The sequence below is a fragment of the Heterodontus francisci genome, chromosome 2 (assembly GCF_036365525.1).
Source record: "Heterodontus francisci isolate sHetFra1 chromosome 2, sHetFra1.hap1, whole genome shotgun sequence".
Lineage (NCBI taxonomy): Eukaryota > Metazoa > Chordata > Chondrichthyes > Heterodontiformes > Heterodontidae > Heterodontus > Heterodontus francisci.
In genome coordinates this window covers 208,813,658-208,830,135 of record NC_090372.1, presented here as the reverse complement: position 1 = coordinate 208,830,135, position 16,478 = coordinate 208,813,658, and the positions used below count along the sequence as shown (strand labels likewise).

General features: G+C 46.1%; 1 protein-coding gene across 1 annotated transcript in view; it reads right to left on the bottom strand.

Annotated features, from left to right (window-relative positions):
* The window catches only part of hhatlb (hedgehog acyltransferase like, b), a 56,812-nt gene that overhangs the window by 29,188 nt on the left and 11,146 nt on the right, over positions 1 to 16,478 (bottom strand). The window contains exons 3-7 of the mRNA XM_068052169.1: positions 14,225 to 14,338; positions 10,680 to 10,874; positions 6,940 to 7,149; positions 4,602 to 4,773; positions 3,752 to 3,896 (exon numbers count right to left, since the gene is read on the bottom strand). Coding sequence (XP_067908270.1) covers positions 3,752 to 3,896; positions 4,602 to 4,773; positions 6,940 to 7,149; positions 10,680 to 10,874; positions 14,225 to 14,338 — 836 coding nt within the window. The remainder of the gene's footprint in view (positions 1 to 3,751; positions 3,897 to 4,601; positions 4,774 to 6,939; positions 7,150 to 10,679; positions 10,875 to 14,224; positions 14,339 to 16,478) is intronic.

Genomic DNA, 16,478 nt, shown 5'->3' with positions numbered 1-16,478 from the left:
GCAGTATTCCAAATGTGGCCGAACCAAAGTCCTATACAACTGTAACATGACCTGCCAACTCTTGTACTCAATACCCCGTCCGATGAAGGAAAGCATGCCGTATGCCTTCTTGACCACTCTATTGACCTGCATTGCCACCTTCAGGGAACAATGGACCTGAACACCCAAATCTCTCTGTACATCAATTTTCCCCAGGACTTTTCCATTTACTGTATAGTTCACTCTTGAATTGGATCTTCCAAAATGCATCACCTCGCATTTGCCCTGATTGAACTCCATCTGCCATTTCTCTGCCCAACTCTCCAATCTATCTATATTCTGCTGTATTCTCTGACAGTCCCCTTCACTATCTGCTACTCCACCAATCTTAGTGTCGTCTGCAAACTTGCTAATCAGACCACCTATACTTTCCTCCAAATCATTTATGTATATCACAAACAGTGGTCCCAGCACGGATCCCTGTGGAACACCACTGGTCACACGTCTCCATTTTGAGAAACTCCCTTCCACTGCTACTCTCTGTCTCCTGTTACCCAGCCAGTTCTTTATCCATCTAGCTATTACACCTTGGACCCCATGCGCCTTCACTTTCTCCATCAGCCTACCATGGGGAACCTTATCAAACGCCTTACTGAAGTCCATGTGTATGACATCTACAGCCCTTCCCTGATCAATCAACTTTGTCACTTCCTCAAAGAATTCTATTAAGTTGGTAAGACATGACCTTCCCTGCACAAAACCATGTTACCTATCACTGATAAGCCCATTTTCTTCCAGATGGGAATAGATCCTATCCCTCAGGAAGCTCATCACCATCCTCTCTAGGGATCACATCCCATGAATGGATACAAAAAAAAGATTCTCCTTTGAGCAGAGAAATCCAAGGGGAGATTTGATGGAGGTGTTTACAATCATGAAGGACTTGTATATAGTAAATAAATAAAGCGGCTGAAAGATACAAATTTAAGATGATCCAGTTGTGAATGGTGGTGGACAATTAGATAACTGACAGGAGGAGGCTCCACAAATATCCCCATCCTCAAAAGATGGGGGCGACCAGCACATCAGTGCGAAAGATAAGGATGAAGCATTTGCAACAATCTTAAGCCAGAAGTGCCAAGTTGATGATCCATCTCGGCCTCATCCCGAGCTCCCCAACATCAGATGCTAGGCTTCAGCCAATTCAATTCACTCCACAGGCGAACGACTGAAGGCACTGGATACTACAAAGGCTATGGGCCCTGACAATATTCCGGCAATAGTACTGAAGACCTGTGCTCCAGAACTAGCCACGCCCCTAGCCATGCTGTTCCAGTACAGTTACAACACTGGTATCTACCCGGCAATGTGGAAAATTGCCCCGGTATGTCCTGTACACAAAAGGACAAATCCAATCTGACCAATTCCCACCCTATCAGTCTACTCTCGATCATCAGCAAAGTGATGCAAGGTGTCATTGGCAGTGCTATCAAGCACCACTTAAGCAGCGTAATCTGCTCACCGATGCTCAGTTCAAGTTCCACCAGGGCTACTTGGCTCCTGACCTCATTACAGTCTTGTTCCAAACATGGACAAAAGAGCTGAACTCAAGAGATGAGGCGAGAGTGATTGCCCTGGATATCAAGGCAGCATTTGACCAAGTATGGCATCAAGGAGCCCTAACAAAACAGGAGTCAATGGGAATCAAAGAAAACTCTCTACTGGTTGGAGTCGTACCTAGCACAAAATTTTGGTGGCAGAAACAGAAAGGCAGATTATCTGAATAGCGATAGATTGGGAAAGGGGGAGGTGAGGTGAGACCTGGGTGTCCTTGTCCTGGGTGTCACTGAAAGTAAGCTTGCAGGTGCAGTAGGCAGTTAAGGCGGCAAATGGTATGTTGGCCTTCATTGCGAGAGGATTCGAGTACAAGAGCAGGGATGTCTTGCTGCAATTATACAAGGCCTTGGTGAGACCACATCTGGAATAGTGTGTGTAGCTTTGGTCTCCTTATCTGAGGAAGGATGTTCTTGCTATGGAGGGAGTGCAGCGAAGGTTCACCAGACTGTTGTATGGAGAGATTGGGTCAATTAGGCTTGTATTCGCTAGAGTTTAGAAGCATGAGAGGGTATCTCACAGAAACCTACAAAATTCTAACAGGAGTGGGCAGACTAGATGCAGGAAGGATGTTCCCAATGGCGGGGGAGTCCAGGACCAGGGATCACAGTCTATGGATAAGGGGTCAGTCACTTAGGACTGAGATGAGGAGAGATTTCTTCACCCAGAGTGATGAACCCATGGAATTCTCTACCACGGAAAGCAGTTGAGGCCAAATCATTAAATATTTTCAAGAAAGAAAGAGTTAGATATAGTTCTTAGGGCTAATGGGATCAAGGGATACGGGGAGAAAGTGGGAACAGGTTACTGAGTTTGGATGATCAGCCATGATCGTATTGAATGGCAGAGCAGGCTCGAAGGGCCTAAGGGCCTACTCCTGCTCCTATTTTTCAATGTTTCTAAAGGAAGATGGTTGTGGTTGTTGGAGGCCAATCATCTCAGTCCCTGGACATCACTGCAGGAGTTCCTCAGGGTCGTGTCCTGAGTCCAACCATCCTCAGCTGCTTCATCAATGAGCTTCCCTCCAATATATGGTCAGAAGTGGGGATGTTCGCTGATGATTGTACATTGTTCAGCACCAGTTGCGACTCCTCAGATACTGAAGCAGCCCGTGTAGAAATGCAACAAGCGCTGCACAACATTCGCAAGTAACATTCGCGCCACTAAAGTGCCAGGCAATGACCATCTCAGACAAGAGAGAATCTAACCATCTCCCCATGACATTCAACGGCATTACCATCGCTGAATCCACCATCAACATCCTGGGGATTACCATTGACCAGAAACTGGACCAGCCATATAAATACAGTGACTACAAGTGCAGGTCAGAGACTGGGAATTCTGCAGCAAATAACTCACCCCGACTCCCCAAAAATTGTCCACCATCGACAAGGCACAAGTCAGGATGGAATGCTCTCCAATTGCCTGGATGGGTGCAGCTCCAACACCACTCAGGAAGCTCGACACCATCCAGGACAAAGCAGCCCGTTTGACTGGCATCCCATCTACCACCTTCAACATTCATTCCCTCCACCACGGACGAACAATGGCAGCAATGTGTACCATCTATAAGATGCATTGCAGCAATGTACCAAGGCTCCTTCGACAGCACCTTCCAAACCAGCGACCTTTACCACCCAGAAGAACAAGGGCAGCAAATGCGTGGGAACGCCACCACCTGAAAATTCCCCTCCAAGCCACACACCATCCGGACTTGGAACTATATCGCCGTTCCTTCACTGTCGCTGGGTCAAAATCCTCGAACTCCCTTTCTAACAGCACTGTGGGTGTACCGACACCACATGGAATGCAGCGGTTCAAGAAGGCAGCTCACCGCCACCTTCTCAAGGGCAATTAGGGATGGGCAATAAATGTTGGCCTAGTCAGCAATGCCCACATCCCATGAACAAATAATAAAAAACACTGCTTGGTCTCTTGCAACATCAGCTTCCTTGAACATGGCAGGTGGGAAATCTCCTTGCTTACAACGATGGGCCTCAATGGAACAGGGATTAATAGCGGTCATTTTTTTTTGCTGTAAATCCCTGAGCTCCCGACCCTTGGAGCAACACCAGCCTCAGTCAATTTTTCTTTTTGGTACAGGGACAAGTGCAAAGCAACAAGATAAAGTGAAATTTAAAAAAAAAATGCCACTTACGTTTCAGCAAAAACATATAGCATGGTGATGCATTTTGGCGGTTTGGGCGGATCGAGGTAATCGATCCTGGCCACTGTCCCGACCACTCCGAACATCACTGCCGCCTTTATCCAGTCATACACCAGGTTGAAATAAGCTAAACAAGCTGTACAATCGGGTAGGGGGAGAAAAGGAAAGACAAGACTCGTCAGTAAAAGTCTTTGGGCTCCATCAGCGCATGGTTTGATTTTAGAATGTTTGGTGGGTGCTTTTATCCATCTGTGTATTTAAGTGGCTGTGGTTGTGGGAGGGAGAGGAGCTCCTATGCAAACTGTGGTAAGGCTTGGGTTGGTAACCTCATATTTATCTTATTGCTGTTGTGGGGCCTTGCTGTGTGTAAATTGTTGGTGTGCTTCCCTACATTACAATGGTAACTACACTTCAAAAGTATTTCATTGGTTGTGTATTTCTTTTATTTTAAAGTAATGAATATCTTAAAAGTCTTTTTTTTTTTAAAAAGTGGTTTTGGGGGAGAATTCTTGTTTCAATGGTATAGCTTGATGGGAGAAAGAGAGAGAATAGCCCAAACTCAGAACAGAAGGCGAGGGAGAGCTGAGTGGGAGGCTGGAGGAAGTTGCAGTGACAGGGTGGAGCAAGGGCAATGCCAAAAGGCCACGGAGGGATTTTTTTTTTTAAAAAGTGAGGATTTTCAACTCCATGTGGTGGGGGAACGCAGTGTCACGGAGATCAGGGATAATGGTCCAGCATGACTTAAGTGTGGGACATGGACTGTGGAGCTCTGATAAAGTTGGAGTTTGGGAGACTGGCGAGGAGGGCAATGGAGAAACTGACGATCTATCTGGTGACCTACCTAATGCCCAGTCAGAAAGGCGTGCCACCAGCTTCAGGTCTGAAGGGATGGTCAGAATGTAGAGGTAATGGAAGAAGACATCCACAAGGATTATTACAACAAGGTGCAGTAAAGCAGATTTCCTGATGTTCCACATCTCATTCTCTTTCCGAATGAACTTTGGTTGGTTTACCTGTGGGACACGAGGCTCAGAATAAGAGAAACTTCAGGAACAGAAAACAGTCATGAGGGGTCAGCAAGTCCAAACCCATTAGATAGATCTCAACCCTCACCCCAACATCTCCTAATTCCCCTTCACGTGTGCGTGACCCATTTGTTGCAGTCCCTTTAATATTGCCGCACAAGTATCTTAAAAGGAACCGCTGCTTGTGCACGGCCTGTTTGTTCCCGGTATGGCACATTCCTGATTGCTGCGCAGCTTAGCGGAATGCTGACCCTCACCACCCACCGTAGTCCTGATTTTACAATGGAGTACAATCTGAGGCGGACATGCTCATGGCATCTGACGCAGACCTCCAATATTCCTCAGTGGTCTGCTTCCATTCCAAGACTCCACAGAACCACCAGGATAGGACCCAGGAAGATGTAGGACCTCCAGTCCAGTAGCAGAAGTCCCTCACCTTGTTCCCAAGGGAAACTGCAGAAGCCCCTCACCCTGTTCCCAAGGGGAACTGCAGAAGCCCCTCACCCTGTTCCCAAGGGGAAACTGCAGAAGCCCCTGCAAATACCACATTTTGATAGGTGCAGACAGATTCCTCCCCCTCACCCAGGAGGAGTTTGGGTGGTCAGCCGGCAAAGCATGCCCACTGGTGGTCTGATATACCCGATTGACGAACTGGTCTATTTTGAGGGCTGGGCTTTGTTAGCATAGGATCGGTGAACTGCAGGTTCAAAATGCAACATCAGGCAACCCCCATGAAATATGGGAGGCAGGATATCCTAGTGAGTCATGACCCACATTATTTCCAAGGAGCCCAGGAGGAACATTCTTGTTTCCCCAGTTCTGGGAAAATGAAGAAAAAAAAACCTACCTTCTGGGATCTTCTTCAGCTGAAAATGCACAGCACATGAAGCCTGAAAATCTAATGGAGGGAGATGGGTGGTCTTGCATTTGTATTATGACCAGCACTCATTGAGTCAACTGCATGCATAACCCTAACACACAATGCCGGAGGAACATAGCGTCAACCTTGGCTCAGTGTTAACACTCTCACCTTGAGGTTAGAAGGTTGAAATTCCACTCCAGACTTAAATATACAATCCAGGCTGAAACTGCAGTGCAGTACTGAGGGAACCCACAACCTTCTTCCCAGCCTCACTAACGCTGACACCACTGCACAGACAGGGGAGGAACATCCTAGGATCTTGCTGCGTTGTGCGGCTCAGTATCATGCAGCAGTGAATTGACTAAGTCATCCAGTGTGCCAGTCTAAAAACCACTTCAGAATTTCACAAAAATTAATCTATAACCATTTATTACTATTGGGTGATGAAACTTAAAGCATTTAAGAGGGACTGTGCTCCTCCAGTGCCTCCTAAACAGGAGCATAAAAAACTGGAGTTGTTCCACACATACGCAAGTTGATAAAATGATTTGCCGGAAACTTCCTTGGAGTTGCTTGGTGGCGCTTCTGGCCAAGTTAAGGCAGCAGAGCCAAAATAGGTCCAATGGAATTTCCAACCATTGGTGAGGCAGAGTGAGTAGCCCTCTTGGCTTTGAGGCAGGAGGCTGTGGATTCAAGACCATTGTTCCCTTTAAAACGTATTTGTTCTGTGCAGCCTGTTTTCTCCCCCAGTGTGTGGTCCCTTTAAATTTTCTTTGCATGGCTGTGCACACGCATTATTTATTGCGAAACAAGACCTGCATGGTTCCTTTTAGGCTGCTGCACAGTCGCACACCCACGTAGCTGAGCGGTAACATTGCTCAAGACCCAGCAGTGACTTGGGCATATAATCCGGAATGACGCTCCATTGCAGTACTAAGGGAGTGCTGCACTGCCGGAGAAGACTCCTTTCGGATGAGACGTTAAACTGAGGCCCCATCTGCACTCCGGTGAGTGTAAAAGATCCCATGGCATTCTATTGAAGAGCAAGAGGGTTCTCCCCAGTGTGCTGGCCAATACTTATCCCTCTACCAACATCACTAAGAAAAACAATTATCTGATTGTTATCTCATTGCTGGGATCTTGTTGTGTCACATTTCCTATGTCACAATAGTGACTAAATTTCTAAAGCCCTTCATTGGTTGTAAAGCGCTTTGGGACATCTGGAGGTTGTAAAAGGCACTATATAAATGCAAGCCTTTCTTTAATCTCCCATGTGTTGTTTCAAAGCTTACCTGAGAGTAGAACTGATCGAATGTCATTACAGGTCCAAAGAAGAAGAAAGGGAGGTAGAAGTTGTATATCAGCAGGTCCAGGATTGAGTAGTTCCCATCTTTCTTCTCCACATTTTCCAAAGCAAAGCTCATACATCGCATGATGGTGAAGCCACTTCCTCCGTAAAACAGGAGATCTGAGAGCTGGAAGGTGCCAGTCACAAACCCGGTCTAGGAGGAGATGGACCAGATAAGGGTTCAGATGGGGCAAGTTTGGCCCCATGCAAAACTAACACTTTAGGAACAATTCTACAGGAAAGAGACTAATGGATGGCAGACTCCAGCAAGATCTGGCCTGTTAACACGTGGCAACCCTACAGAACTTATCACAGCAAGGGTTAAAATGAATTTCATTTCACTGAATCTTTTGTTTGGGAGGACGCTGTCAGGACGAATTGCATTCCTTATGCAGCAGGTAAGCTAGTTGGAATCTGTAGAGATAGGCAGTGCGTTACCCTGTCAGAACACAAAGCAGCAAGGCTTCAGTCTAAATAACACTGCTGCACTTTACAGAGACAATGGGGAAGTAGCTATAGGCAGCTTAAGGGAAGCAAGAGGGTAAACATACTGTTCTGATGAAGGGTCACTGACCTGAAACGTTAACTCTACTTCTCTCTCCACAGATGCTGCCAGACCTGCTGAGTATTTCCAGCATTTCTTGTTTTTATTCCAGATTTCCAGCATCTGCAGTATTTTGCTTTTATTTTGGCAAACATACTGCTCTTAGTGTGAGCCAGTGTCTCAACAGATATTATGATCAATCATTAATGCTCATTAGGTTACACCAGGAAGACAGGTACAAAAAGCTTTGGTTTGGAAATCTTGTGGGATGAATGCAACAGTGTAAAGAATGGAATGGTCACTCCTGGGGAAGGTACATCCCAGAGCAACTGCACTTGCACCCAATTGTTGTAGACATTCCCATCTCTCGTTCCACCGCCACCACATTTGGTTTTTTGCCTTCAGAAATAAGGGGCCTTCTCATTCCTGCAACCAAAATGAACCGCTGCACAATTCACTATATTAAATTTCCGTGCCATTTAATTGGTCCAATTTTCCAGCCTGTTTCTTTCTTTCAGTATCTTTTGGTGCAGTCCTGCACATTATTAGTTACACCTCCCAATTTGATATCCTCTACAAATTTCAACATCCTTCTAATTCCCGAGACCAAATCATTTATGTATGTGGTGAACAGTGGTTCCAGGACAGATCACTGAGGGACACCACGTCCCGCCAGTCTGAGAAATTACCCTCAACTCCTATCTCACCTCCTTATTTATCCATGGCATCTCATTCTTGGGTTCATTATCAGTTTTTGAACGGTATATATTCCTGCTGAATGTGAGCGATCTCTGTTAAATATTGCCCAATGTGGTCCCACCTCTTTGCCAATATATTTTCACCAGTTTACCTTCCTTACCTCCATCCTCATTGCCTCATTGTTGGCTTTTTTCCCCAATCCTTCACTTTCAGTCTTTAATGACCTGGGTCTCTATCAGTATCATAAGTTGGAGATTCTCAAACCCACCAGTGTCCCCCTCCCCAGATGAATCCAATGAAGTTATTGGGGGGGGGGGGGGGGAGGGGGGGAAAAAGGGATGTGGGGAAAATAGGACGCTAGCTGTAACACTTGTCATATTGTGCACATTTCTGCTCTCCATATTACTCCATAAAAGAAAAGGTATATATGCACTGGAGAAGATGCTAAGTAGATTTACAAAGATGATACCAGATATAACTATCAGGAAAGTGAAGGTTGAAGGGTGACCAAATAGAAGTCTTTAAAATTACAATAGGTTTTGATGAGGTAGATGTAGAGATGTTTCAACTTGTCGGGGAGACCAAAACTAGGGCCCAAAAATGTAAGATAGTCACGAATAAATCCAATAGGGAATTCAGGAGAAACTTCTTAACCCAGAGTGGTTAGAATGCATGAGTAGTTGAGGTTAATAGTGTAGATGCATTTAAGGGGAAGCTAGATAAATACATGAAGGAGAAAGGAATGCAAGGTTCTACTGTTAGGGTTAGAAGAAGAGGGGTAGGAGGGGTCTTATGTGGAGCTTTAAACACTGACATTGACCAGTTGGGCTGAATGGCCTGTTTCTGTGCTGTAAATTCTATGTAACCTGCAATATTTTGTCCATTAGTGGTGTAATTAAAAGAAAAGTGCTTGCCTTCTTGTACACACCTCTGCAACATAAATTTCCTCACTCCCCAAACTAAATGAATAAATGGCAGCAAGCCGCTGCCCCATCCTCCATGGCTCAGCTTCAAAAATATATTCAAAAGGTTCTTCGCCCGAAGTCCTGCAGCTCTGTGGAGCGTCTGGATTTTTTGTTCCTTGCATCGAAGTCCTCGTGAACCATCAGGTTGACCCGATGTTTAAACGGAATAGATAAATAGCCTTACTTTACACTGCTTCAAAGATTATTATATTGCCCAGTAATCTGCACCTTCTGGAAAGTCTACTTTGCCCCGCTTGAATTGTGCGTACTTGCTTGCTTGGTATCGAGATAGAGATTGACAAATCAGGGTATTGAAGGATAATGGAGCAAAAGTGGGTAAATGGAGCTGAGGTGTGGATCAGACATCATCTAACTGAATGGAGGCAGAACAGGCTCATGGGCTGAATGGCCTCCTCCTGCAATGTTCCTAGTCAAGTCATTAAAACATTGGGTAAATGTGCCGTTTAGGTTATGAAAAGCCCGTATCCCACTGTACTTTCAGTGCAACTACTTGTTTTCATATTATAAGCCTTTATTCAGACCTGATTTGGGAACTGCCATTTGAACACTGCCAGTTAGCTATTACTAGCCTCCTGGTTTAGCATCATTACAATGTTTCAATGAGAGGTGATTTCATATTGTGGGACTGCTTTCAAAGGCAGGGCTGTAACATGAGTGGGGTATGGATCCCAAAATTGCATTCAGTGTGTTAAAGGTTACTATTCTGCACACCTACCTGGACCAATGGAACCCACTCACCAAAAGTTAAATCAGATTTCGCAAGAGAAAAACATGAATCACAGAAGATTAACATTCAGGTACAGCAAGCAATTAGGAAGACAAATGACATGTTACCTTTATTGCAAGGGAATTGGAGTAAAAGAGGAAGGAAGTCTTGCTGCAATTCTATTGGGCCTTTGTGAGACCACACTTGGAGTACAATGTCCAGTTTTCGTCTAAGAAAGGATATACTTGCCTTAGAAGGGCAGCAAGGAAGGTTCATCAGATTGATTCCTGGGACGAGCGGGTCATTCTTTGAGGAGAGATGGAGTAGAATGGACCTATACTCTCTCGAGTTCAGAAGAATGAGAGGTGATGGTATTGAAACGTATAAAATTCTTAGAGTGCTTGACAAGATAGACAAGGTGAGATTGTTTCCCCTAGTTGGAGAGTCTGGAACTAGTGGTCACAGTCTCAGGATAAGGGAGCAGCCATTTAGGACTGAGATAAGGAGGAATTTCTTTACTCGGACGGTTGTGAATCTTTGGCATTTTCTACATCGAGGGCAGTGGATGCTCAGCCATTAAGTACAATCAAGACTGAGGTCAATAAGGTTTTTTGGGCTTTAAAGGAATCAAGAGATAATAGGCAGTGAGCAGAAAAGTGGAGTTGGAGTAGAAGATCAGCCATCGAATGGTGAAGCAGGCTCAAAAAGGTTGTATAATCTACCCCTGCTCCTATTTCTTATGTTCTTACCTGCCAGGAACACACAGGCTCTATTTTGAATGTTGCTAAACTGCACAGGCCAGCAGCAAAACACAACCATTTCTGTTTAGCTAAGCCAACGGAGTAGAGCAAAATGCAGTGGAGCAGGATTAACATGAGGTATGAGATGCCCATTGTAGCCAGGACTGCAAGCATCCCATAAGCCATAAAATATACGGATCTGTGCTGTGAAAGAGAGAACATTGGTAATACAGTAAATAACCACATCAATGAAAAAAAATACATTGTTCAGTGAATCAGAACTGCACCTCAAGAATGAACACACGCACATGAAAAGATAACAGGACCTGGAATATGTGAAACCTCACTCAGGGTCCCAGTGTATGAGGTTTGATCACAGTGGGTGGCAGCACTCGAATCGACGCTGACTGAGAAACTGGAGTCCCTGTGGGGAGGGAGGGAGGGGGATGGTTCACGCCTCATGCAGGGCTGCATTCCTGCGCGGCTTGTGGATGTTTTATATCTGACATAGGTACGATGGGCCAAATGGCCGCCTTCTGTGCTATATCATTCTATGAAGTGCCTCACAGTTTTCTATTCAAGCTTCCACTCTCCCAACCTGCAACTTTGCCATCGTCAGACAGGCCTGGCTCACAAAGTACTTTCCAACATAGTGGACATGAGCTGTTTTTTTTCCCAAATTACTTTGATAAGCTAAGAAATGCCTTAAGAATTGAGGCAAACCCAACTTCCATTCAGCATATCAATCACCGTGTGGCTAAACAAGGCTTATAAGCATTAGTAAATATTAGTCTTTTTTCTCAAATTCATATTGTGGATAAACGGTCAAAAGAATCCTGAAATGTGCTCCTGACCTTCACATCATGAATGTTCTGGTTTACTAGGGGACAACATAACCCATTCAAATTCAACTGGGCAATTTGCAGCATCTCCATGCCCATTTAGGTCAAGGTGGGGAAGACACAAAACTGGTCTGCTCACCTCATTTGCATGATTTCAGGGCAAGAACCTGTGCCTCCAGAGCTGGTCACTTCTCAACGCTGCCGGTGTGGTCTGAATATAGCAGGTGGTGCTGGCAACACTGTTTTCCTATCATGTGGTATAGGCAGCCTGCTTGCTCTTAAAGGCAGGCTGCCTCTTCAAGGGAAGGTTTTAAAAAAAAAAAAGACTACTGCAGTGGAAATTCTTGAAAAAATTAACACCAGGGCACACAGATGGATCCAGACTGACAGACACGGCGCTGGAGCCATTAGTGGTGCAAGTGGGTAGAGGAGATATACCATGGTCCCGAAGTTGGGTAGGAGACCGTCAAGGACCACCCTCAGAAGGGAGTGGGATCAGGAGCCAGGAAGGTCAGCTCCTGGAGTCTATACCCGAGAACCTGGCAGCAGTGCCACAAGTAGTCTAATGACTTCACAAGGGAAGTCAAAGTCAGTGAATGCATCTTCACATGGCCTCTCCTGCCCACCACCGCCAACCTCTCACTGCTCAATGCACCACATCCCCATCACTCACCCAGCAGCTCTCCCTGGCACTCAGGACTCACGCATAACATCCAGATACTCCACCTCACCCTCACAACCTACCAATGCTGCCAGCCTCGCACTGCCTCCACACACCTTCAGCTATTCAGCTACAGAGAGGCACATCACCCGAATACAGTGCAACGCAAATCACTGACATTCTGCCCTCTTGCATGCAGGACAAGATGGCACACAATAGAAGGGAGCAGCGCAGAGCTGGTGGGGGTCAAGGACGCTTGTATCTCCTGAGCCCTATGGAGGAGATGGTCGCCGGCATTGAGCTGGCTGTGACGGGGCCGGTGACTGCTTTATGCCCTTTTTCAACTCCCAACACATACTCATCCTGCTATCTGACATGAGCAAACTGCTGATGGTGTGACCACGGACCTCTTACTTTCCACCCCACACCCACCCCCCCCATCACACCAACCTTCCCGCGTGGAGTTCTTGTTTTCAGAGACCCAGGAACTGTTGCCTGCCCAGCCAAGGCAGCCCAAGGAGGAAGGGAGAGAACAGCAGCACTGCACTGATGGAGAGGCCCAGTCACTTAATCTGATACTCGCAGCCACCAGCTCAGATACTGGCACTGCCTGTACCTTGGAGGGTAATGCAGAGTTGGGATCAGCACATGGCGAGTCACCAGGCATGAGTAGTATACAGCCAGGCCCGGGGTAAGGGATGGTTTATCTGCCAGCTCACCGGAAGGTGAGGTCGCAGACGAGTTTTGCTACTCATGAGGACCTTGATGGGTGGCATAAAGGAGCATGCTGATGGGCATGCACACTGAGGTGCTGGGTATATTGAAGGAACTGCCAGAAAGCCTCCTGTCACTGTCAAGGAGCATGGAATAGTCTGGTTCCAACTGGCAGAGGGCATGGTGCAGAGGTTGCCCTCTCCACAGCCTCTGCTCATTTCCCTGTTGTGCTGCAGACCCAGAGGCTCTGGCACTGCTACCCCCAGACAAGTTACAGCCTTTGTGCAGACAGTTCACCCACTCCTCTGTCCTATGAGGATGTAGCAACACTCTGTCGACTCCAGGAACTTACCAAAACACCTCAAAAACATTCCAGAGTATTTTCAGACACTTTCCAATAGAAAAAAATTACATAAATTACCTGTAATCTGGATGCCTGGCCCTTTAAATAATGCTATTGCAGGGCCTAGCTTGCTTGACGCTTCTTTTATCAGGAATGGACAACACAGGCCTGGCCAGGATCTGCGTTGACCAATTTTGGTTTCATGGTGACACATCAGCTGGTTGGGCTGTGTGACATCAGGATTGCACCATTTCCATGGGTTCAGACACAAGCAGAGGTCGGGGCAGCACGTGCCCTTATCAAAGGAGAACACCGTGTGGGCTGTGCAGGTAGTGGCCCATGGTATTGCCCACCCTCGGGAAATCGAGGTAAGTCTGCGCAGTGTTTGCAAATGAATTTCTCGCCCGCTATGTTATTATACCCCATAATATGACTTGCTGCACAGCAGCGGAGCCTGGACAGCTCATATCTACCAAGAAAAAAAAAGACTCAATAATTTCCATCTTCGGTGTATATGATGCAATCCTCAGCATCACATGGAAAGACAGTCACCAATGAAGCAGTTCTTTCCAGGACAAACATACCAAGCCTGCTGGCGCTGATCAAGCAAAGGAGGCATGGCTGGCTTGGGGACATGTGTACGGGATGGAAGCTGGCCACATCCCCAAGGATATGCTATATGGAAAGACAGCCCGTGCCAAGAGACCAGCAGGGCACCCAAAGCTCCAACTCAAGGTTGCTGTTAGAAGAGACAGTGGGATCACACAAATGGCCTGGTGCAGTTCGGGTAGCATCGTGATTGACGCAGCTTTCTGACGTCTGTTTGTGCTTATCCCAAAAATTCCATTTCCCAATCAAGTCCTCAGACATTGCTGAGTTTAAAATTCAACACCAACATTGATCCCACGCTATCTGCCTCTTCAGTGTCACTCACATTCCAGGAACAAATAATAGTTTGAACAAACAACTGAAACAGAATAGTAACTGTACCCACCTGAGGTATAGTCATGGAAATGGCTTTGCCAAACAGAACATGACCAGATAAGGCAAAAAGAATGTAGTTTCGGAATTTGGTGAACCACATAACCCATTCAAAGTCAGCAATATCCTGAAAAAAAAAAAGAGGGAAGTGAATACCTGGTCCAGCCATTCATGGCATTATCCGTGGCTCAATGGACAGACTCTTGTCTCAAAGTCAGAAAGTTGTGGATTCAAGACCCACTTACACAGGATTTGCAGCACAGAAACAGGCCATTTGGCCCAACAGGCCTGTGCTGGCATTTATGCTTCACATAAGCCTCCTCCCACCCTTCTCCATCTAATCTGATCAACAAATCTTTCTATTTCTTTCTCTCTTATGTGCTTATCTAGCTTCCTCTTAAATACATCTATGCTCTCCGCCTCAACTACTCCATGTTGTAGCGAGTTCCACATTCTCACTATTCTTTGTGAAATAACGTTTCTCCTGAAAGGCCTATTGGATTTACGTGTCTACCTTATATATGGTCCCCAGTTTTGGACACCTTGGGATCTTGGGCTTCATAAATAGAGGCATTGAGTACAAAAGTAGGGAAGTTATGCTGAACCTGGATAAAGCTGTGGTTAGGCTCCAACTAGAGTAGAGTATTGTGTCCAGTTCTGGTCACAACACTTGAGGAAGGATGTGAGGGCTCTTGAGAGGGTGCAGAGGAGATTTACCAGAATGGTTCCAGGGATGAGGGATTTTAGCTACAAGGTTAGGTTGGAAAATCTATTTCCTATTTCCAGCTGTTGTGCCCCCCCCCCCCCCATTTACTGGTGCTCTCCCCCAATCCCCCCGTTTACCAGTGCTCTCCCCCAATCCCCCCCATTTACTGGGGCTCTCCCACACCTCTTCCATTACTGGCACCCTCTAATCTATTCCAGAAAGCCAGCTGGTGAAGGATAAAACTTGAGCCCATCTTACACACTTCTATTTGTTGAGTTACACATACACCTTCCAATCCAAACAAGCACAGTTTTAGTTTGTGTCCATATATAGGGCCCACAAGTGAATGCTTAGTTAATACCCACCACCTGCATACAATTAAACACAATGAGAAGATTTGAGAACCTTGGTTCGACCGCACCTGGAGTACTGTGTGCAGTTTTGGTCCCCTTACCTTAGGAAGGATATTATTGCCATAGAGGGAGTGCAACAAAGGTTCACCAGACTTGTTCCTGGGATGGTGGGACTGTCCTATGAAGAGAGATTGGGAAAACTGGGCCTGTATTCTCTAGAGTTTCAAAGAATGAGTGGTGATCTCATTGAAACCTACAAAATACTTAAAGGGATCGACAGGGTAGATGCAGGGAAGATGTTTCCCCTGGTTGGGAAGTCTAGAACCAGGGGACACAATTTCAAATTAAGGGGGAAGCCACTTTGGACAGAGATGAGGAGAAATATCTTTACTCAGAGGGTTGTGAATCTTTGGAATTCTCTACCCCAGAGGGCAGTGGAAGCTCCGTCATTGAGTATGTTTAAAGTAGAGATTGACAGATTTCTAAATACCAATGACATAAGGGATATGGGGACAGTGTGGGAAAAAGGCACTGAAGTGGATGATCAGCCATGATCGTATTGAATGGCGGGGCAGACTCGATGGGCTGAATGATGGCCTACTCCTGCTCCTATGTTCCAGCAACACTCAGGAAGCTAAACACCATCCATGACAAAGCAGCGCACAGTGGTAGCAGTGTGTACCATCTACAAGATGCACTGCAGCAACGCACCAAGTCTCCTTCTACAGCACCTTCCAAACCCGCGACCTCTACCATCTAGAAGGACAAGGTCAGCAAATGCATGGGAACACCACCACCTGCAAATTCCCCTCCAAGTCACACAACATCCTGACTTGGAACTACATTGCCATTCCTTCACTGTCGCTGGGTCAAAATCCTGGAACTCCCTTCCTAACAGCACTGTGGGTCTACCTACCCCACACGGATTGCAGCGGTTCAAGAAGGCAGTTCACCACCACCTTCTCAAGGGCAATTAGGGATGGGCAATAAATGCTGACCTTTCCGGGAACGCTCTCACCCCATGAAATGAATAAAAAGAAAGGTCTCCACGGAGAAGACTCGGAGGGCGGTGTTCCGGACCTATAAATATTTTTTTTTTTTTAAACTTACCTCTGGTGAAAAAACTGAAAAAGTGACGTCGCAGGAAAGCTGTGACCTGATTGGCTGGTAGGGAATTTGTACTGAATTTGAAAATAAAACATTGATAA